The sequence below is a fragment of the Amyelois transitella genome, chromosome 3 (genome assembly GCF_032362555.1).
Source record: "Amyelois transitella isolate CPQ chromosome 3, ilAmyTran1.1, whole genome shotgun sequence".
In the NCBI taxonomy this organism is placed as follows: Eukaryota; Metazoa; Arthropoda; class Insecta; order Lepidoptera; family Pyralidae; genus Amyelois; species Amyelois transitella.
Window position 1 is genome coordinate 9408296 of NC_083506.1, and position 25089 is coordinate 9433384.

The 25089-nt window shown below is 35.6% G+C and overlaps 1 protein-coding gene across 1 annotated transcript in view; it reads right to left on the minus strand.

The window, feature by feature from the left end:
- LOC106140072 (voltage-dependent calcium channel subunit alpha-2/delta-3) overlaps positions 1 to 24694 on the minus strand; it is a 57739-nt gene extending 33045 nt beyond the window's left edge. Inside the window, exons 1-3 of the mRNA XM_060951195.1 lie at positions 24594 to 24694; positions 12725 to 12806; positions 4480 to 4590 (exon numbers count right to left, since the gene is read on the minus strand). Of these exons, the coding sequence (XP_060807178.1) occupies positions 4480 to 4590; positions 12725 to 12806; positions 24594 to 24694 (294 nt within the window). The remainder of the gene's footprint in view (positions 1 to 4479; positions 4591 to 12724; positions 12807 to 24593) is intronic.
- Positions 24695 to 25089: the final 395 nt, after the last annotated feature.

A 25089-nucleotide genomic window follows, 5' to 3' on the forward strand; every position in this document is an offset into this window, starting at 1 on the left:
ACTCTCGCACATCGTCACTCTTTCATAAAACTTGGTGTTCACTCCCATCGCTTGAATTATTACATGTTTGCTAAAGTGTAAGTAAACGCCCCCAACTCTAACGTTATGTCTGTCTGATAATATACATATTTTGTATATACATACATTCACGAGAATTTATATATACTAATATTATAAATGTGAATGTGTATTTGTTTGTCCGTCTCTCATGTCATAAGTTCTGAACAGATCTCCATGAAATTTACTTACATTTTTACATAAATCAAAGCAGTTTTATAATGATTATACTATCATTACAAAAGAAAACGACAGAAAATAGTCAGACACAATAAAATAATTTATATTCAGAACAAAATAACTAAAAATTTTGCCACAAATTATACAGTCAAAGAATATCGATTTCATCATTAAGACATTCAGTATAAAACGTGGTCATCGAGTCTTTTGACTATTGCCTCTGTCTGTCCGTAAAGGATAAAGAGCTGACTAGTATCTTTATTTATGTTTCAATTAAAATATCTCATTCTGGAAATATACTTTGCTAATACAACTACAACTCAAGGAGGACTCGTAGCTCGTCGTAGCATCCTCGTAGCTATGTCGTAGCATCGTAGCACTCGAATGCTACGGCGGCGTGTCGCTGGCGGTGACGCTTTTTGAGTGCCAAGTTATATTCAACTTGCTGAAACTCGCCCACATCTTAAAGGTTGCTTTTGCAGATATAAAGTTGTTATTGCTATATATGATAATAGTTTGGTAGAGAATATTCTTGTTGAGAAAAAACACACAGCTTTGTAATTTAAAATCATATATTTCACCGTTGCTGAGTCTGATTAGGTGTCTTATTACATCATAGATACATACAAATATATAATCACATTTATATCCTTTGCTGGGAAGTTAGAGCCAATAGTCTTAAATAGGCTGATAGGCCACGTTCAGATTTGAGATTCAAATAGTGAAAGATTGTGGCTCGTAGCTTAGAGGTGTCACCTTTCATTAATGCAAACCCATTTACGTATGCTTGTATGTGATACAAATAAAACTGCTTTGCGACCAAAACTAAATACTTCAAAATTTTTAGTCAAAATGAACTTTTCCGAACCCATTCCGACACTCATACGATGTAAAACCCGTCTTATCCCTGATATTGTCGAGTTTGCATCTAGCTGGAGTTAGCTAGGTAACAGTCTGAGAAACTATAGTTGGCGATTCCAAAGAATTCCAATAACAGCGGGCGCGGCAATCGCGAGTGTCCGAGGGGAGTGGCGGAGGGGTGGAGTGGGGGGAGGTCGCTAACTTCGCCATAGCTGAATAATATGTTAATGCTGAAGAGACGTCTATCACTACCGAGGGATTACAAGAGCGAAGGGACGGAAGAGATTATACTTTGACGTAAACATAGGATTCCGAATTTGAAATTTTTGTAAACTGTTTTGACGATTTTATGATTTTATTAATTCTTTAGATGACGCAGCGATATTTTACAATGTGTGGTTGTGGCGTAATAGTGGTTGCTTCTCAAATTAACTTTCGATATTCTCGTTTAGTTATCAACATGTTCTCATTTTCAAGAAAAATAATTTATATGTATAATGTCTTGAATTTCTACCATTGTTGAGTTTTGTTGACATTACTCATTACTTACCCACGATTACAATTAAAAAAATATGCATTTCTTTAAATTGTTCCTTTACAATTTGTGGAACCCAATATGTACCAGTATCGTGGCATGTTGGAAGATGTAGATTTTGCCTACCCCTCCGTACGTTACTTTACACACATATCGTGCATACTCTTTTCTGTGCCATGGGTATTTGTGTCGCTGCCGCAATATCTCGCCACTTCGCGACTTGCCCAACAGTACTGTTGCTTTCTATTTTGTGACAGACTGCCTCTATATTTCCTTGCAATTTTTACAGACGAAGGAAACTGTACAGTCATCTTGTGTTACAACTTGCATTTAGTATAAAGATGTGCCCAAGTACTCGTCACATCTCGGTTTTTAAAGATAAGATTACATGGCTGAAGGAGATCAGAAGCCAAATTTAATTATTTTACTAACAGAACTTCGGTACTGATCGATCAGTCTTCAGTCAGTTTCATGATTCTTTTCAAGTCTGATGACGCCTTAAGCATGGACTATCAAACATATAATTATTTTCAGTTCAATAAAAAACATAGGTACTTATGGAACTATCATCTCGGTGTATTTAGTCAAGTAAATAATTAAACGAAAGCCACTTAAATTAGAAATTCAAGAAGCGAGCGGTTCCTATAAATAAGCTATGTATGTTACCCATGGTGCCCTGTATTAAGTGGAGGCTTAAATTCATCCCTCAGGCGATTAAATTAAATTACTTGGTTTCATTTAGCTACTTGACGTTTCTCGGGATTATTACGTTTAATATTAAGGAAAAAGACCCTTGAGATTTGTGGAGCCTACATACTACTGTGCACTAATGTAAGTAAGGTTCTGTATACATTTACATTTTAAACTACGAGTATTAACTAAAAGTGAACAGAAAAACCGATATAGATTTCAAAAAGCTAATTTTTTAACGATTGACTTGACAGTTACAGCTAATTATAAAAAAATATCTATTAATTTTAAGTTATGTATATTTATTTTAATATTATATTTCGATGGGTCAGCTACATTATTAGTAAATTTCATGACAATTCATTCATAAGATTTTTCGTGAAAGAGTGACAAACGTACACACATTTATATTTCCTTACAAACTTTAGCATTAATAATATTACTCGTAGTAGGATAGGTTAAGTTAGAAGTTGCTAATGATATCTTTATTAATACTTAATTTTTATTTCAACTGTGTTGGCCTTATTGATAGTATAGTATTAAAGTTAATAATAACACCGGCGCCACGAACCACGATAAGTGGTTTTGGAAATTTTATGACCACGGACGGTAAGCTCGCACTTTATTAGTTTAATTATTAAAGTTTGTTCCTGGTATAAAACTTTGAGTTGAAAACCACAGCAAAGTTCAATAGGTAAAAAGTTGACAGCCTCTATGGCGCAGCGGTGAAACTAATTTTTCTTATTAGATATTCATCTATATAATGTTTTCATTATACAATTAAGTATCCTTAATATCTCGTAACAAAAGTCTTGAACTTTGAGGCTAACTCAGTTCGTGTAATTTGTACCGAATATATATTTATATAGTTTTTCAAACGATGTAGAATCTTAGACAATGCCTGTTCAGAATGTTTGTTTAGCTTTTCAAAGGCTTTCGAGGAGCATTGTGGTGGAGAATGATTTTTTGTTTTTACCGAAACAATGCTGTGTTTCCTAAGATAGAAACAATGTGACTTAATGAAACATGACGAACACAAAGCAAAGCTTATCTAATTCTGACCATTACACTGGCTATTTTACGACCACGCTTAAAGAACAAAACGACAAGCTGTTATCATGTTGGTCGCGTTTTTGGGTGGTTTTAAATAAACGAATATCCATTTAAACCTACTTCAAAAATGATGAAGTTCCTAATTTGACTGTTTATATATTTGTTACGCGATTTCTTGGCCAATTATTGTTCTGTTCTATTTTATCGAAGGTTAATTTGCATTATGTAATAAAATTGGAATAGGTCTTAGAATGGGGTTGAGTCTTGGTATTTCTTGCTTGATTCGCTTTTAGTTTAAGCCAATTTTTTGGCAAAGGTTTCTCTTAGTGACCTTTACATTACTATGCGCATTTTGTTACGAGGAATCAAATCTTGTGTGTGATCTGATCGTTGTCGTGTTTATACAGGCCCGCGCCCGAATCGGACCAATTCCCTCTCAAACTTAATACTGTCCTACGAATATAATAAAGTTAGCTCGAAAGGACAATTTGTCCATTTATAGATCTATATACTACTGATGTACATATATAAGTATCTGTTTCGGAATATCTTTTATACAGAGATTTGTTCCGTCTTTCAGCTTAAAAGTATTTAGTTTGTTAATGTTAACACATAAACGAATCAAATTCTACAATTATATTTTTAGAAAAATATTTAGGAGCGTTATATAGGAGCAGCAATTGGTAATAATCACTACGTCGGTATTTTTTTTATCTTTGCTGCCAATGCTTCGAGGAACGGGTTATTTAACACATTTTTCTCCTCTCTTTTTTCAATCTTCGTCCTGATAGTCAGCCTGCGAGGAAAATTCCTGGACACAAATTACCCTAGGGTATAGAAGCCGCTAAATAGATTGTTTTGTGGCGTGGTAAGATACATGAAGAATCGAAAACAGTGGATAATCTCAAGCAATGACCACTGTATTTTTGGTAGCGTGCAGATGATGGATTACTTACTGTTGTACCCCAGCTATCTTTTTGATGTAAAAAGTGTGATTTGGCTGCGATATGTGACTCGGCGGTGACATCTCTACTTCCTGGGCTCAAGATTTATAGTCTTAGGCTATTGATATAATAGAATAAGACATAACTAAGAGCACTCACCATAACTGCGTTGATCTTAAAGTCCATATGGTTCTTGACCTCGGCAGCCAACTCTCGCACGAGAAGCAGTCCGTCCTTGCGAGCCACCTCCACGTTGTATTCGTGGTATTTCTGCAAAACAATCACATAATTTGAATTTATGGTTCTGTTCTTGATTGTGGGTGAAGGGAATTCTGTGCTTTCTCTGAGTCAATGCAATAGTTACAAATTGTGTTTGAATTAATTTAAATGGTGGGTTTTTAGTTTATAGTGTTTGTATATCCGCCATAATATACAAATATTAAGGCGGATATATTGTGATGTTATTATGATATACTTTAAGTATTACAGCTTTACTTAAAACCTAAGAAATCCCAATTGTATAAGACAAAAATTTCATATTTATTTAAAAGGTAATAGTTATGAAACATTTTCTAACAACAACACATTATCACGCAGTATTGTGTATTAAATAGTGTGTTATCATCGCTGGCAAACATAATTTAGTGCCTTCCCGTGCACAGATAAACATTGGCAGACATGTAGCGTTCGCATAATTTGCGAAAATGACATCAATTGTGTCCCATTCTCGCTACATTACGCGTTGAGTTATTGGGTCCAATATGGCGGCGGGACTCGCGACATAAAATATGTAGTTAATAGAAATAACGCGTCATATTTGTATAAGTATATCTACTATCTGTTCCCGTAAGATGTATGGGTTCTAGTATACTAGAAATAAGACTATTATTCTTCTATCGTTTATTTGGGTGCCTGAGCCATATAGCTGAACGTGGATTTTCAATTTTATTGAAACTGTCCCTGTCTACCTCTACGGTCCCTTAAGGCGTAGACCCCGTAAGGGACCGTGGAGGTTAAAGACGTAATTGTATTTATTTGGGTTGCTGTAAACAACAAAGGCAGTAACATCTATGATAATTGCTACCTTTAGCGGACTCTAAACTTTCAAGTAAACATGGTTAGAATATAACCATTAATACATTTTATCATCGATTGAAAAATACAAAATTATAATATGTATTTGTAATTATTAGGAATACTTTAACTAATTTTGAGATGGCTTGGCTCAGTATCAGTTGTTTCACTGCGGCTGTAGAGAAGCCAAAATGTCATTAGAAAAGGCTCCTCGTTAGAATGAGACCACAAGACGTTCACGGTGCTCTAAATACCTTATATTACGTCACATAAGTTAGTATCTGTTATCTCCTAGCTTTGTGCTCACACTCACACTAGCAATGGAAAAACGGTCGAGACCTGTCAAATTTAAAAATGGAACGAACACGTCCGGAATTTGGCGGATGCTGGCTGCCAAATTATTGTTATTCGGCGGAGCCACCCGCTCCGTGTGCTTGTTATTGAATTTCGGATTGTATTCGTGGCCTTTGTTGTGCACCATCAAATCTAACGACGGACTCGCTGCGCTCCTATTTATAATGATTTGCACCACCGTATTCCTCTTAAATGTTGAAAATCACTGCAATATACTGCAAAAGTTGAAAGCTGTTTCAGCTGTTTGTGTTGTTGTTTACGCACTTATGCACTCAACTGTACAGAGAACAAATGTAAAGAGGAACATACGAACCAACCGTACAGACATATAGTCACATCTATATCGCTTGCGGGGTAGATAGAGCCAACAGTCTCAAAAAGACCTCAAAGGCCACGTTCAGTATGGCTTCATGATAGAATTGAAATTCAAATAGTTAGGTATATGTAAAACATATACTATTTTTTCTCTGATTAGTAGACGCTCAGTTTATTTTAATGGATACGCGCATATAAAGATATATAATATACATCAAAACCGCCTTTTTGTGTAGGTCATCTCTGACAGTCACCATTCTTAATCCTACCCTATACATTACATTGTCTTGAACGACATCCGAAGCCCTCTTAAATCGATAAGATCCCAAATGTTCTATCGGAAAGCATTTATGTAAGATGTTATCTTTGCGCCGCGCCGGGGAGACTGGTTTGCTTCCAGTCGGGTGGTGCATTAAGCCGTGAACTTTGATTGCAAAATATGCGGGGTGTGTAAAGGTGTGGCGAGTGGGACGAGGTGGGAACACTCGCTGATTTGATTTATAGGGATTTTGATGTGCGAGGAATTCGTTTGTGGACTTTGGTGAGTAACATTCTGGTACAAACGGTTTAATGTATCATGAAAGAGAAGCTAGCAGTGGTGTCTCTTATTATAGTATATATTTTTTGTTATCGTTGATTGGTTATGTAGCCGATTGAGATGAGTAGTTACATTGTAGACGTAACCTGTTAACAACATTGTCTTTGGATATAATATGTAACAATGGTTATTTAACTGTTTATTAATTTACACGTGTATTGTATATTACATGGAATTAAATTGTTTAAATGTTTTCAAACATAATTAACCTACAACTAACTAAAGAAATAGGGTAATTAATAATTTACTTTTATTAATTACACTGTTGTCCTTAATATATCCAGTATACTAACATCACAATTGTACGTAAATTGAAACAATCAAGCATTCCTTGTTAATATTTGAAGTGAGCGTTTAACGATTGCGGTCGCCTGCGGTCCGGAGCCGCACAGCGTCGCCCGGCGCCGTCCGGGGACACGTTGCCCGACAAGGCACCTAAATTCAATTAAGCCAGTTAATTTAATCCGCTTTGTACGTCAACACCACCCCCAAACCTTTGATTTGTGTTTGTCTTCACTATTATATGTATAGAACAATGGGAATAACAAAGTCGGGAAAAACTTTCGTATAGCGTTTGACGTTTTTAATTAATTGATAGGACTATGTATATACTAAGCATAATATCTTTATATTATCAGAGGTCATGTGCGATCTACAAAATGACGCGCGATGTTGAATATGTGATGGTTTATTTGAATTTATTATTATCATTGTTACAGTAGATTTTAAATTATTTTTAAGAAATAAAAATAAATAATTGCGGCATACATTACTTAATAACATTTTTCTCAGAGATATACATTATATTCGTAAACAGACAAATAATTAAACAATATTAGAAATCGCAAGGCACATAGCTAATAGCTTTCCTAAATAAAACCCCCTAGAAATTGCGTATAAAACTAAAATCGCACAACAAATGGGAGGATAAAAACGCACGGTCATGACCGGCGGCCGGTCCGGTCGCCGGTTTCTTGTGCGCCGTACAGGATTTTCCACTCCGCCCGCCCATCAAATAGAGAAACTACAGAAGTGTAATTTTATAGGAAATACATTTAAATGAAGTAGGTATGAGTACCATAAATCGACATGATTTCATGAAAACATGAAGCTAGTGGAAGGATGTAGTTTCTACTTTCACTAGTCTGAATAAGCCGTGATTTAATTTATGCACGAAATAATATGGGCAAACAAGTAAATTTCATATATGACATTGGTTTAAAGTAATCGAATCCAAAACAAAGCTTCACAAATTATAGAAATAAGTGTTAAGTGTTTCGAGTTGTATTATAAAATGAGAGTATCTTATTTAAGGTAATCAATGTACGAATTGTCCTTCTGTATATGTATTAATTTACGTCCGCGCCGCATTTGCGCGTCTCACAAGGGAATTCCATTTACTAGCAAAAAATATATAGCGAAAGAAAGGATACCTTGTGCCGGTCGCCTGCACACCACACCACCCATTCAGACAGCTATTCGTACTTATATGGGCGTGAATTATTGAATATATGATGCAAATACCTCTTCTGGACTATTCTGTTTGAGTTACGGTGATATAGATTTTATTTATTCACACACACACAAGTATCATGGTCCTTATGGGGTAGACGAATCCAAAAGTCATAAGAATTGTAAGCTTTAGAGATTGAATCACAAGTTACAAGCCCATCGTCTAAAATATGAATCCCAAGTTTATTAGCCTTCCCCTTAGTAGCGTTTAAGACATTGATGGGAAAGATATGGAGTAGTTCTATTCTAAAATGCTGGACTACATACTAAATGCTACACGGCATATATGAAGAAAACATTATATATAAATAAATATACCTCTTTCCTGTATCACATTCAAGTTCAAGAAACAGACACCATTCATATGGCATGGCTATGTATCAGATTTAAAATGAGAAAGGGTTATAATTTTCACTCAAAAACATCGCCATCCCTCACGCCACACCCTCACACAAGGGTAGGCCATGTGGGAGCAGTGTTGAGCCACTCTTTCACACATGAGGAGATGATTTGATGTGTGATCGATTGGAAGCCCCTCGTGGCGCGCCCTTTGATCTGGCGCCGGTGTCTCGATGGGGACTGTATACTCGGCCGCGTGTTTTATGATGTTTATACAGTAATTAAGGATTTAATAATGACAAACGTGAAATAATACTTAAGCAAGATTCATATGAGAAAAAATACTCCGAATTTTTTCCGTAGTTCTCAATCTCTTTCTGTTGGTCAAATATGAAGTTGAGAAATATGTACAAAGCGAGTATAAATGAATACGTTGGAAGAAGAAGGCCAAGATGATCACGTACCTTGATCAAAACGGGAACGATTTGGTGAAAATAAATCAGAATTTTGTAAAGAAGTTTTTGAAAAAAATCTGTTTGCCGAAATCGTATCGTAGTAAGTGGAAAAATTACATATCTGCTGCCTATACCTCCGGTAAAGAGGCGTGACTATAAATATGTATCTATGAAGAATATAAATCACCAAGCCAATTAAATACAAACTCCTCCATCGCCATCGCCTATGAAACTAGCCGAAGATTTATATTCCACAAAGCGGCCATCCCGTAGTGACATTCCCAACAATTAAAGTCCCAGCCGACACCCGTCAAATTCGCCAACTTTGTATACCTAGGGGCCGATTAATTAAAAATGTATTACTAATGAAATTAAAGTTTTGGAAAGGCGTCGGAGCGGTCTCGGAATTTCATATTCTCGTTACAACGTCGGGATTGTGCGCGGAGAACATTTATTTCATGTTAAACTTAATTTTGAGTATTTTCTAGCGGGAATGCCAGCGACTGTTGTAATTATACAGAATAGGATTTATTCATTTCTTGTAAGTATAATAATTACAGTTAGTTTCTTGCTTAACATCTTTTTCATGCACTATAAATTTCTTAATAAAAATACATTGCAAGGGATGTTAAAAGGTTATGAAAAGGTTGTGTATCACTTGTTGTTGCTGAACTAACGAGTATTATTATTCCGAGCTGCAAACAACTGCCACCTGCGACGCGAAACTCGCTTTGTTATGATTTGCCGTTATTTTACATTAAATAAGATGTTATATTGCAATAGTAAATAAGATAACCTAACTGAGCAATTTCATTTAAACGGGATTTGAACGTGCATATGAATAATTAGAGTATCTATTTTAGATACTCTTATTATTCATATGTACGTTCAACTGCTATTATTGGTTTGTTATAAAGAAATCAAGGTACTGAAATAAAGGAATTGTATGACTTGTTTTCTTTGAGATTCAATACGGATAAAGTTTAAAATAAGGTGATTATAACATATTTATTAGCTTAGATTTTGAATTAATTTCGCTATCGAGAGAGTTTAATGATTTAAGATCCTCTGATCAGCTCTGACCAAACCTTGTAAATTTCTTACTAAAAAAGCACAAATTTTTGTATCGTTTACGAAAAGTGTGTTAGCACAATATTCATTTAAAGTCTATTTAAGTCAGTGAAGGCTTAGAGATCGCACTTGGTTTTTTGTTTGGTATGAAGTAGGATATTTTTTTACTCTTAAAAAACTTAGACAAATTTAGTCTAAGTTTTTTTGCTTTCGCAATCCTTGCAATTCATATTCCATCAAATTGTAATCTAAAGTAGTGATAGAATGATACCCGATGAACCGAGAAAGTGCTTGTAATGCACAAAGCGGTCCTTCACAATCCCACCGCCGGATGTTCGTAGCGGTCGTAGCTCGTAGCACTCGTAGCTCGTAGCAGGCTCGTAGCAATGTTCTACAGTTTAACCTACTTAATTCAATTCTTCTCACAAATGTTTTGTGTTGCATATAAATTTCTCATCAGTATTCCAATAGTTTAACTGAAGATTAAGTTATGTGATTAGTACATGTGATTTTATGTCACGGATTGTAACTTTGATTATGGATTTATAATTTAAATTAATTCCAATATTATGTATTAGGCTATTATTTAATGTCCAAATTAAGCGAATAAACATGAGGGTATATGATAAATAAAAATGCTTAAGTGCAATGTTAAAAATGCAAATTATATACTGTTGAGTAAATAAATAAATTTCAATCAATGCCTTACTAAAATAAGTTGAAATTATTTAAAAAGGACGTGTTTTTGTGGCTTGAAAATACTCCCCTCAGCTCTCCTAAAATTGATAGACGATATTTCTAACAACATTTTAATATCAGTTTCTTTAATATAACACATAACCTTAATAAACTTATATATTTGTAGCTTTTAAAAGCACAATATCTGTCCCTGACTGTTGTTTATATAAATTGTACAAAGCAAAGTTCTGGAGTTTAACCCAATTGCATTCTCTGCTGTTCTAAATGCCAGAAAGCTTTCTCCACTCGGTCTCTATTTTGTGTAAAACCGGAGCAAGGTGACAGAAACAATGATTATTAATATAATAACGAACTACCTTGAAAATTACTTAATGAAAGCTGTTTTATGAACAAATTTTGCTTAGGAACTTCTTTGGCGGGTGCATTTTTTAAACCGCCAATTGAAGAGAAGAGTGTGAACTACAAGCTGGGTGAAATTGTGATACAATATTATAATAATAAAATATATCATATAGGATATCATAATTGGGATCAAATATTGAACAACAATAGAAGCCATTAATATTGCATCTCCTCATCGTTGCATTTAGCAGAATGACAAGTTATGACAGCGGCTGCATATTGAATCAACTAGCTTTCTGTTCTAGGCGGCGTATTATCTACACGACATTGTTTGCTGATGTTTACATGAAAATCAGATTGATTTTCAATAGTATAATATTCCATACTCATATATTATTTTAGAATGCAATAAAGAGTGATTGATGCATTATTAAAATTGGTAACACAATATCTCGTTTCTTATCAAATAAGATTATTTTATTCAAACTTTTTAAGTTAACCGTAATCCAGAGGAAATGAATAACGATATCGATAAGAAACTAATAACCACCTTGAACTGATGGTTCTACTGAAATAACAAAGGAAGATATAAAACGTTTGCGCAAGATAGTGGAGTAGAATAAAACAAAGCGATTTATATGAGTGATAGCGCAGCGGGCGGTCGATCAGAGCCGCTAATATTGAATAAGTTCTGATGGAAGTTTCTCTGCGCAACATTATATTGCTCGGAGGCCTCGCTCCGTAGAATTTTGATTGTTTTATTACTGCGACGGACATAATAATGAAATATCGACAAATTATAATACACATTCTTATTATTTATTCATTGACATTTATTACAAAAGTTTTGGAAATGACGTTCTTATCTCGTGAGTTATTAGAAAGACTTTGTTATTATTGAAGACGAAGCCATTAATGAAATTACCCGAAAATATGTTTTATATTTATGTTGAAAGTCAAATAAGGAAATGATGTCAAAAGTATATCCTAGGCTTTTCTGTATACTGAAGGATAATGCAATCAATCATGTTTGCTCAATATAAGCGCTGGAATAATGCCTGCCGTTGTGTGATCTGAGCTACCTAGACCTAAAGACATACCTAGATATTCCAAACTCAGTTAGGAAAACAAGTGTTTTAAATGATCTATTAATGTTTTTAATAGCAACAATTGCCAGAACGAACAAGTGCCAAATGTTACTTTTTCGAACGTCGAGCAACAACAATAATGATGTTGAAATTTTAAATTCTTGAACGCTTTCTTATGAACGACGAATATTGACTTCACATATAAAATTAATCGAAACATTCAATTTGAATATTCTAACATATTGCAAGTTACCTATCACGTGTGTAATGTGTTAATTATTGCGTTTGTGAGATCGTACAGCTAGTGTACCTCCACTCCAGTGTATCTGATCCGCACCCGAGCCGGACCGGCAAGTATCTGGGTCGCGGGGGTGCGCCGGGGATGGGGGAGATGGGATGAGGAGGTGGCTCAGGGTGTGAACTCTCTCACAGTGCATTTTTGTACGAACGCGTCCGACCGACAAGCCTAGTTACTTGCTTTACGCCGGACCGCGATCGAGCCAGGAAAATCCACACTTCGCAAAACAATAGGCTAGCTACGTTGAGCAGATACTCACGTTTTGTATTTGATTCATTTTCGTGAAATGTCTTCCGAACTCCCATAAGTCTACGCCGAATTTTAACGCCCAGTTTTTGACTCTGAAACAAACAAATTTACACATTATTTTATTTATCAAGTTGTACATAATCAATGAGTTCAATATCTTACATAAAATTAGCATTTCCTACGTGATAACCAAGGAGATGACCAAAGGATATACGAGTGAATCAATTTAAATAATCAAAATAAAAAGAAAAACAGTATTAAGAAATTTTTTTTTCAAACATTTACCATAATTCTGTCAAGGCTCGCAGGGAAGTAAATGTGATTGGGGGAAGCAGGTTACGCATTTTTTCCAGTTCGGTAACCACCCCTTATTTCATATAAATTCGTTTTGAGAGCTTATACATTTATATTTGTCATACTTTCACAGAGTATAAATGTATAGCAATCATTGTGATGGGATGTGCCCAATTTAATTAACGGTGAGAGCCATACCTGTGATTCGGATTAAAAAAGTTGCAGAAGTAAAGCCGAAATATATTTGGTGATTTTGTTTTTTAATTCTTATTTCTTCATTCTATAAAAGCACAGATCGAGTTTCGAAAATTTTTGTATCTTGTAGGTACTCGTATTTTAGCCAACGTATTGCTTGAAATTAAAATTAAAAAAGAACAATTGAATTCGATGTTTGAAAATTTTACAAGATGCAACAGCGCTTCGACCTAGCCAAATTATGTGCGTACTAGCCTCGGCTGTTTTTGACTTTACAAAAAAGGATTATAAAGTTTTTTTAAATTTTGAATTGGTTTAATCATTACATTAACTTTGTATATGTAGTGCGTGTTCTCAAACTTGATTCGATTTCAGTTGGAGCATTCGTGTCTTCAAATGTATAATTGAATGTTCGAAATTTCTATTATTTTTCTGTATTATAGTGTCACTTTTATAACCTCAATATTCCTGCGCTCGTTGCCGGGTCACGATTTGAATGTTTTCCCATTAATTCCCATCTTCGGCGCGATAATAAAAATTTCACAAACGAGATTTAAATGATCGCCATTCGATTGACTGCGCTCGATCCGTTTCCATGGTCGGACAAACACATTCAGCTTCCCTTTGCTACGAGGATACATAATTAATGTCCGTTTATGAATCCGTTTTATATCCACTTTCGTTTATTAAATCCTTTTAAAATTTTACATAGTGGCTACCAGCTGCATTTTCTCCCATCGTGATTGTAAAACCTATTAAAGGAAAGGCTTATCAACGAAGGATTTCACTATTTCTTTTTTCTTTGGATTTAGAGATCTCATCTGTAGATGACATTTGAAATATCTCATGGCTGGGGCATACGTTACCTATCTTGTTTGCCGTGTGTGCATTCGTACTGCCTTAAATTGTGATAATGTACCTTTTTATGAACTGATGGGCGATGCAATCATTGACGCATATGCAAACTTAATTCCTTATTTTTAGTAAGAGTATTAAATGGATTCCATTAAACGCGACTTTGTTTTCATTGAGAGAGTTCCAAGTAAATATAATCATTTGAGTAAGAATTGCCGTTTAATTTTCAAGTACATTTCATCGACGATAGAATCAACTAAGGAATTAATGTCGCCGTATTGCTCTAAGACCGCTTGCATGCGATGAAGGATTAGGAGGATTATCCCTCACCGCGAGGGAATGAAATAGAACAACGAGTTTGCTCTATGGGACTGCAGTATTCCCAGAGGATAGGCAAGGAATTTCTATGCACCATCAATACTTAGCGAATTACCGATAAAAAGTGGTATGTGTTTGAAGTAAACATAATTAGTACTTATTTAATTTCACGTTATGTTGTGTTTTATATGTCAATAATTAATTTAGCTTGAAGAATGCTAAAGAATAAACTGTTAACATTGGGGTACGCTTCCTACTAGACATGCTACTCGTTCATAAAACGTTTAATTGTTTAATTTTATAACGGCTTATTCCATGTGCCGAGAATGACATGAACTTGTAATTTTATAGAATATTTCACGTTTTCATTTTAACTTCGTACGCCGAATAGTTGTGGGGGAAGGGTCTGTGTTAGTTAGTTACGCAACGAATTTAAAAAATATATGCTGTTTGATAACTACAGATCTTAAGTTCAGTAATGAACACTAATAAGTTTGCTAATAAGGCCTTTTTATGAATACTATCTTCACACGCTACTGTGAGCTACGTAAATCGAAAAATATGGCCCAATAAGAAATTCTCAAAGTTGAAGTCTGAGCCTTATAAATTAAGATTCCAGCAAAGTGGATTGGCGGGTTCATTTACGGTACATCTACATAAATTACCATATTTGTGTACTTTGCTACTAATGCTCACCGCCTCGCGCTTGGGTAATCCATAAAATATATTTGTAAACAAATACTTCCGATTGAATAATAGGGAAAACGACTCATGGGACTGTAAATAGGGAAAAACGAAAGGGCACGCCTCCTACGAGTAAACGTCCTTGGTACAAATCAGCGGAGATAGACCGACAGAAACACTACATAGAGTTTATACTTCAGTAACATGTTGCTGTATGAACACCTGTCTTATCCCATTGTCTTTCAATGGAGGCAGACACAGACATACAGTAAAATAAATTATAAGCAAAACTTTATTTATCTCAAGAAATTAAGAAAATTTTAATTAGATAGACACTTCGTCTCCAAAGTGTGGGTAAACCGCTCAACAATTGGAGGGACATTGTCAAATGTATTAAAAAGAGAGACCGATGGAAACAGAATGGGTATTTTGTGCCTTATTTTGATATGCTTAAGAAGAAAATAATCATCAAACTTAGCAAGTAGGGTATTAAAAACGATATTTCCAAAAACAAATTTGCTTGAGATATTTTTCTAGCTGTTCGATATTTATTCCTCTCTGGACTGCGCGAGTCAACAAACTCCGCTTCGTATATTTTGTCGCCAACTTGATTTACGACAAAAAGACTTTTCCTTGTATGCTCTGCATACTTCGTTAATCTCTATAAACGATTTTTCAAAAATGGCAAGCACACGCCAGAAGTCATATTACAAAGGTATTACAGTTTTTCATTAAGATTACAACGGATTTGTTTAACTTTTGATGAGGGTACTTTACACTTTTTGGTGTTTTATTCTAGATATTTTTATTTTTTATTCTAGGTACTTTTACAAGCGGAATCACAAAAACAATGCCAATACGATTAAGGTAAAATTCCTACAATACAACACTTAATTTATAAGTGTTGTTATGTATATTAATTCCATGATGCCTACGTAAGAGAGATAGTACTATATGAATGAATTCAGTTTGAACCAGAATATGTGTATTCAAAATAGAAATAGCATTCCACATTGGGTATTTTCATAAGTTACAAGCGCTGGAGAGATGGAAATAGCTTACAACCGCACGAGCGCTGTGAATATACTTGCACTTACTGCACATAGCAATGCCTTCCTCTAGAGTTGCAATTCTCGCTGTGTACAGTTCTACATTATGTACTTTTTATATCAATGTATAAAGTAAGCCAAGTGGTAAGTTATTTGTTTACATTATAATACATTTTATATTACCTAGTAAGACTAAATATATATTAAATTTCAGTTTCTACAGAAAATTAACATATTAATACACCTAAGGGCTCGTTGTCAACCAGGTGACAACTCAACGTAAGCGCGTGGCCAAGCGAGCTCCGAGTTGACGGCTAGGCGGCACTAGTTCACTTGTTAAGTAAACTGAACGTGAAGAAACGTAAGCTAGGATGCGAAAAGTCGTAAGTAACGACAAGTCGACTACTTACCGAACCGCGATCGTAACCTTGCGTACGATCCTCCTGCAACGCAACGGAAAAAAAGGATCGCCCGAGTTGATACGTTTACGTTCTGTTTACGAGTTGATATGTTTGCTACGACCATAAATAGTAATTTCTTTTGCCTGTTATTTCCTTTTTACCAATTCAGAACCAAGAATTAGCCAACAATAAAATAATAGAGCACAATAAAAATGCCAAACAACCACGAATTTTCACCAAAACTTCGCCCTTTGAGATCTTTCCTTATTCCATTTCGTTTAATTCAAGTTGTTCCACAATGTCCTCATTAGCAATCAGGGAATGTTTCGCGGCATTGTCGGCATAAGTTTGGCCGTCACGGGCAGAAGTTCCGAATTTAAAATTATTTAAAGTGCTCGCGCGGACCGCCAGGTGGCGGCAAGCGTCCGAGACGCCGGCGCCACTGCCCGTAACGTCTTTCAGTTCAACTATATACATCTTTATATGATGGCTGCTATGACTGTGTTAAATTTATTTAATAGTAGAATGCTTGAGTTAAGAAAAACCTATATTTTTGTCCAATCTATTATGACGAAAGATTTAATTTATGATATCTACTCTATATTTCCTCCTAGTAAATAGATAGGTTGCCGAAAATTGTAAGTTTGAATCTTATCTCGTATATATGAAAGTAATTTTCTAATTCATATCCGAAAATATACGTCATTTTAAGTGTCACATATTAAGAAAAACTCATAATTAAGCTTCCGCAATCATTTCTCGTTAAGTACTCGGCGAAACGCAAAAAAACAAATTATTTTGGTTGTAAGAAGTCTCTGATTACCGAGAATAACAGAGTAAGGGAGACAGCAGGGATCCGCTTAAAATATCTTGTTACTGTAATCGGTTTAACCCTAGCACAGCCGTCCGGGTAACGCGATTTACTTCCACCTGAGTTTATATCGCTTATGTGCCTGCGACGATTTGGGGCGCGAGACGGGCGAAATGCGTGATACGAAACGATATCGAAAAGCTGCGGCTTACCTTCAAAATGATCTCGAATTATTATAGAATCGTGCCAAAACTTCCATTTCAATGTAAATCTTTAGAATATCTGTGCGGCAAATCTATTTTCATGCAGTTTACGTTGATACATAGTTGGGTTTCTTGAATGATTAAAATGATATAAATTAAAAGTTATAAATCCTATCATCTTTGAACTACTCGTAATAACGTCAAATTTAACGTGCTTTAAGAGCTGCAGATATAATCGGATCTTTTGTATTAACTTGAGCGCTTCGAACGACAGGTCCAGAGTTAGTTCATTAAAGATAGCGCGCGATGATATCTCGGTTGCAGGCGTCGATAACGGTTGTTTTATTAATCAGCGCCGGCAAAGCTGGCAGACGGGGTGTCAGACGCGCTGTGCCCTTACGTAAGCTTGCTCCGTAGTTCGCGGCACCCTCCCCCATGCAGCCTCCGGTACCTCCCCCCGCTAGATCAATACCGGAGCCGGCGCCTTTGACATGTGCCCGCGTGCCGCTCCGCAAATATTTACGTTGAGGAAACAGATCATAACTAGTTTCGTTTAGAATTTGATTAAAAGCAAACCTTAAGGCGAGCGCATTTATGACTTAATTTTATTTTGCTTTAATTTTGTTAATCTATTAAAGTCAAGCAATAATTATGATTGAATGTCCATATTAACTTATTTTTTTGCTTGTTGCTATTAAATAGGTTTATTAATAAACCATTTCTATTCAAAGTTATGTTTGTAGGTACGAGAGCGAGGCTAGGCTGAACAAACTCGCTGTATTAGCCGAAGCCTGCAGGCTTCCAAATTTATGTACATATAGAGTGCAAAGGCAATAGGAGAGCATTCAGGCACTATTTGAGAAGAATATTACGAAATCGTTACATATACTTAAACCAAAGATAAATTGTTCGCTTGATTATTCTTTAATGTTTATTAAGTTTTTTAAACGAAAATCTGTTAAACTTTCATACTGTGGAAACATATAGTGTGTTTCATTGGAAATGCAAAGCAAGGGAAAGCCTTATAAACTTGGGATTATTTTTATAACTATCGACTAGCTACCTTTTTTATTTACTACTACCTGTGTTTTACGAGGTGTACGGGATAAATATGCTATTATATGTGCGTATGTAAAATCTTAGCAGATAAATAATTAACCTTTCCAATTTGTATAATATTTAAATAACTCTGAGAAATGCTTATGTACGTACTATTCCGAAGAGTCTTTTAATGAAATGTATTTAGAGTTGATCAGGAAGTCATAAAAATAAGGATTGCTTGAACAATCTCATAATGAAAATTGATCTGTACCGAAAATAATAACGAAATTCTTTGAATCTGTATTTCAAGATCTGAATCCGACCCTGCACGCCCACATAGCCTTTTAAAGACAGCAGTTTGAAATATACAGGTATCTACCCACATAATCCCTCTTTTTCTCATTAATAGAAACCAGGTCACGGTCAAGAGTGGGCAAGTCTGGCCATTATACGAATTGATTCCTGTCTGACCTCCGTGACCCTGTAATAAGGGGAACTCCCAACCCTGCACGCCCACATAGTCACCCTTTGGAGTCAGCAATCTCCCACTCATAGCTGTAAAATATTCCTCTACCTACATCAATTCTAGGATCACTGAACATTCGACGTGTAGGCGATATCGTTATCTTTAAGCACTAGGTATATTACCTTACCTACCTATGCTTACTTTATTGGAATTTTCATTCGTATGAAAATGGGAAAGTTATACCTATTTAATTTACTTAATTTTTACAGTTTTTCATTAATAAGCTTTTAGATTCTTATGGTTTACTTATTCGGAACTCTCTACGGCATCATGTTCTTCAGAAAATGTACATTATTTTAGTTACTTTAATAGCTTTGCTCATGTGTATCACTCGCCATATTTCTGATTAATTTTTAAGCAATTGCTTCAAAGCACAACTTATAACACACTAACAACACAGTTTGCACAATAAGGTAATGTCTATTGTCCAAATGTATTTGCGACATGGCTAATTTCAGAAATGTGAAATTCAAATGCTCTATGTATGTATATGTTCTTTGTGCAGCATGTGTTATGGACGGTAATGAAGCAACGACAAGTAGTTATGGTTGATATATAAATAAATTATTTCTCATTGAATGAGTTAAATTATAGCAATTTTTTGTACTGTATAAAATAATAAACTTATATCCGCAACTTCGCCCGCGTGAATTTAGCGCCATCTACAGAAAGCGACGGATTAAACACGACCTATAAAAAGCGACGAACGTTTTTCGCAAATCTCTCGGGAACTATGGGATGAATACTATTGGGATGAAAGGTACCCTAAGTCCTTCTCCGGACTCTTAATTATACATACGTGATATACTAAGAAGACTAATTCAGTAGATACGCCGTCAAGAGGTATGAACTCATTTTCGCGGTTATAACATTAGTTGGGATTCAATCGCGTCGTGTGGCAAGTGGGCTCACTTCATTACAATTGTTAATACGTGCCTCTCGGCCAACCGAACTGAACGCTCATTTATCACCAATTGATCCATCTCGCCGCTCACAACTGTCGCTGTGAACTTTTTCGTTTAGCGAATCCCGGAGTTCAGCCTCCGACACGTCATTACCGGAATTCGTCTTATAGCTGAGGAAAGAGGGAGTCAACCTTGAATAATTATTATATTTTAATTATTCGTTGAATCGCACATCTGTGTTTTTATTTTTACATAATATTAACTCTCAATACGTAAAGACGAAGTTTCGGGCAAGAATTCTATATCGGTCTTCCTAATCTTTAAAATGTGGCGAATAAAGTTATGCAAGAATAAAAGATAAACTCGGTAAAGAAATTTGGTAGAAAAAAAAGTAGTGTTGTAGCTACTAATAGAGCGCAAAGGAAACAAACCAATCAAAAAATATTTATAGAACATTTTTTTATGTGTATATCATTGACGCCTGTAACATAAACACATTCATATAAAAAAATAAACAGTTTGTGAACTGTTTATATTATTGTGTGACGGTGTATATTTACATTTGTATGACGAGTGCGTAGGGGCTGCTACGGCGTAGTAATTCTTCGTAGACACAGCTACGCCGTAGGACCACCCTTTATGGTGAATCAGTCATTATACTTTGTGTTGTGATTGTAATTACTTTTGACATCATATTCTTTCATTACATGTCAATCATAATTAAAGTTTTTTAGTGTTATGTCATAAGTATAGACTTCATGATATTATGAAGGTGATTTTGTTTTTTGATTTCTTACGAATATACTTACAAACTACTGAACCGATTTTGATGATAATTGGATTAGAGACAGACGAAACTTAGGCAAAAGAAAACAAGGTCGCAAATGGGAGGCTTGCTGATCTCCATCAGTGGTTTCGCATTAGTACTAGTAGAAGACAGAGACATAAGAATAAGAAAACTTTTAGGAGCGACATAGACTTTTTTTGGGAGATTACCCCGTGAGCGAAGACCGACGGAAAAGCTAGTTATTATATAAAATTGCTTTTATAATGTGTGCCGTAAAGTCTTTCATAAAGTCCATCAAGGTACACAAGGTTTTGTGCCGTGTGGTTCCTGGCACCAACATAAAAAAGAAAAGGACCACTCCATCTCATTACCTATGGGTGTCGTACGAGGCGACTAAGGGATGGGCTTATAAACTTGGGATTCTCGTTTTAGGCGATGGGCTAGCAACCTGTCACTATTTGAATCTCAATTCTATAATAAAGCCAAACAGCTGAACGTGGCCTACCAGTCTCTTCAAGACTTTTGGCTCTGTCTACCCCGCAAGGGATATAGACGTGACTATATAAATGATGATGATAAGGTAAACCTTATAAACTTGGGGTTTTCTAAATGGTGTTGCAACTTGTAAAAAAAACTATCTCCTAATTTCAATTCAACAATTATTATTTTTTAATTTTGCTTCTATAAGTTTTTAACTAACCATTATGTATTTTTTAAAATAATTTTAAGTATAATATCAGACAATGAAATTAAAAAAAAAATATATAAATTGTACATTCCTTGTATAGTATATTAGTGTAATATATATTAGTGTAATATATTTGATAAACTTAATGAGAATACCCTCACTTTAATTCTACGTGAAGTTGGCAACACCGAGAAGGAAGGAATGTGGTTGCGTCTACTTGTCATAGTTTACAAACCACTTACGAAGTTGAGTTACTTCACAAGCTCTGTAATAACCATACAATAATGATTATACTCGTACATGATACATAATAATAACATCTGTAAACCTTACGGGGTAGACAGAGCCAACAGTCTTAAAAAGACTACAGACAGACTAGGGAGAGAAGGCAACGTACAGCTGTACTCCTTAATGATGGAATTGAGATTCAAATAGCAATAGGTTGCTAATACTTCACGTATACTTATTCAAAGTCTCAATTCTTACATTAAGCCAAACAGCTGATTCAGTTTTTTTAAGACTGTTGGCTCTGTCTACCCCTCAATGATTTATCAACTTGATTATATGTACATACATATAATCACGTCTATCCCTTCATTTATAGACTTTGAATACATACATATGTATTCAAAGTCTATAAATGCGAAAGTATGTTTTATGTTTCGTTCTCTCGATTTAAAGGTCCAAATATACATGCTTTAACATATTTAGAAACAGGTAACACAAAACAACTTGACTTTTTTATAAACACAGCAAAACGTTTTAAAAGAATTATGTGTTTTTATATAAAATATTATTCCTCGTGGTGTTAGTCCCGACATCCGCGCCTTTCTGGAGCCCGGGGTGCGACCATGATACTGTATTGCACGAAGCGACTCGCATCTGACCTCCGCAACCTTTGCAGGGGAACCTACTCGTAATTTATATATGATCATGGTTGTAAAATAAAAAAAGATACATAATTTATTTTAAAAAATAACCCAATTAGTAAATCAACCAAAAATATAACATGCTTCTTCAAATGATGATTATTTAAAATTTCGGTCATATTATATTTATTTCTTTACCGCATCCAACCATTGTATGAAATGTTATCAAGAAAACAATGAAACATATCAACAAGTGAAGGTTAGCACGCAGTATATAATTTCAAACCAATCATATCTCTTGTTAAGTCGTTCACCTGCCCTCGATACAAGTTGCGCTGGGTTGCGTATATCCTTTTAATTTCTAATAATTTTTATATAAAATGAAAAATACCTACACAATAATCCTTAGACAGTTATCCGACAAGTCGTCTCTGCTTACCCCCCTGGGAAAGATTCGTGATTTTATGTATGTTTGTTTAACATTAAAAAAAGTACTTCATAGGTTTGAATCGGCGCTATGATTCAATATCTCTTGCAGTCATCTCCAATAGGTTTTTCTTTTGATCAGAGTAATATTTTTTTTCATAAAGTAAAATAACTTTAAACGACTTGGTGTAATTTGTTTGTCTTTGTTGTCTTTAATAAGTACTCTTAAGTAATTTGAATGGAGTTGTAGTGTGACCACATTATTAGAGCTCCAGTTGTAAGTAGCCAGAAGTCTCCTCAAAAGGGGGATATTGTTAACGTTGGAAACCGATATTGTAGAAGAAAATGGTTGGCCTGTTGTTGCTTTCTTTAATTATGAAAAATTCTTGTAATGAATTTTTGTTTGCAATTAAGACATTAAATACAATTCAATGAGCCAATTGTCGTGGCAGGACAAAAATGTTACTAAAGCTTTAAACCGTGAATTCGCCCGCGCGAACCGTCACCTACAAAAAAATACATGTTTTTAGCAAATGCCACGGAAACTTTAGTTTTTACCGGGATAAAATATGATATGTACTTCGCCAGACTCTTAATTACATTTTCAAGAAAATTGATTAAGAAGATAACGCGTGATGAGTTAACAAATAACTTTTGTATTTATTATATTTTTTTGATGGTGATATCTAACTAATATATGCCAATCCCAGGCATATCATATTACTTGGATATCACCATCAAATTTATTCGAACTCTCGTCTTCCTAATTTATTACATGTTGCTCGAAGTCGTAGACGATTTGATCAGTATAAACGGAAAATAATTGATGTCATTGACATGTGGTACTGGAAAATAATACTCCGTAAACCGCCTTAGGAACAAACAAGTGGTGGACACGGTACAGGCATAACATTTCTGGTCTAACCAGATAACTGCTATCCACGAACCACGAATTCCATACAAGGACACGACCTTTGGCCATAAAGAATACGACCAAGAAGAAGAATCATAACTAAAACTGATACAACCGAGGTGTTAAATGCTGATTACTTTCAATAGGTAAGTACTCCTATGAAATCTCTTCGTCCATAACAAATAATGCCATGCTCTGTAGTTTCTATGCAATAAAAATGATGACGACTAAAATATAACGCATGTAGTGTAATACTCGTAGTATAACGCTTAAAATATAGTGTTACGTAGTCGTAGATTCGTAGGCGCTCGTAGAGTGCTACGAGTTTCGTAGAACGGGGAAAATTGTTTGTAAATCTTCTCACAGTAGTGGGAGGATACTTCAATGCAGTGAGATCGTGTCTTCATTGATACCAGGGTTATTTTCTAGATCTAAATACATTCTCATGAGGATCACATCAGAAATTAATTGAAGTAGACTTGTTTTGATATTCGGCTATGAATTCTGAAAACATTTGATATTTTAGTGTAATAAATTATCTAATGAAATATAACAAATCATTATACAAATGCAATTACAGAATGCAAGTTCTTCATGTGTATTTAGTGAACAATATTTTTATTTGTAACTAGCTGTCCCGGCAAACGTTGTTTTGCCATATAAATATTTTAAGTAATTTCTAGTTAAAAAAATGTTAAGGGTGGACAACTCTTATCACTAAGGGTTATGAAAAATAGATGCCGGCTGATTCTCAGACCTTCTCATTTGAGAGCATACACAAAATTGTATGAGAATCGGTCAAGCCGTTTCGATGGAGTACGGGAACGAACATTGTGACACGAGAATTTATATATGATATATTGTAGTAATTTTTATGAAGTATATTTAATTTATGTAAGAAATTTAAATCATACTCATTGTGCGGTATGTCCTCAAGTTGGTTGGCGAGGGCTGCCACGGCCAGCGTCGCCAGCAGCAGGCCAAGCGGCCGCGACATGCTGCGTCTCAGCACCATCGCACTCCCCACATGTCAGACACGAAACACACAGCACTGGCTCGCTCCTACATCGAGCTACACCACAATCTCCCGACAATGTCACCAGGGGCCGGACGACTGCACATGAGTCGGCGAGTGGTCGTGCGGGACGGCGGAGACCGGTGCGGGCGGCCGCAGGGCGAGGACAGTGGCGCGCGGGAAGCCGGCGCGCCGCCGCGGAGTCCCTTTCCGTCCCGCGCACCCCCGCACCCGCACTGACGCTGCGCGCGAATCATACGCCCAATAACGCAGCGGCCTACTACTTATTACCGAGATTTATTTGCTCATACATAGGGTTGATGGTCAGCGACCGCCGTGAACGCCTCCCGAAGTCCCGAACCTATAAAAACATCCGGCGGGACCGGCGTCGCATG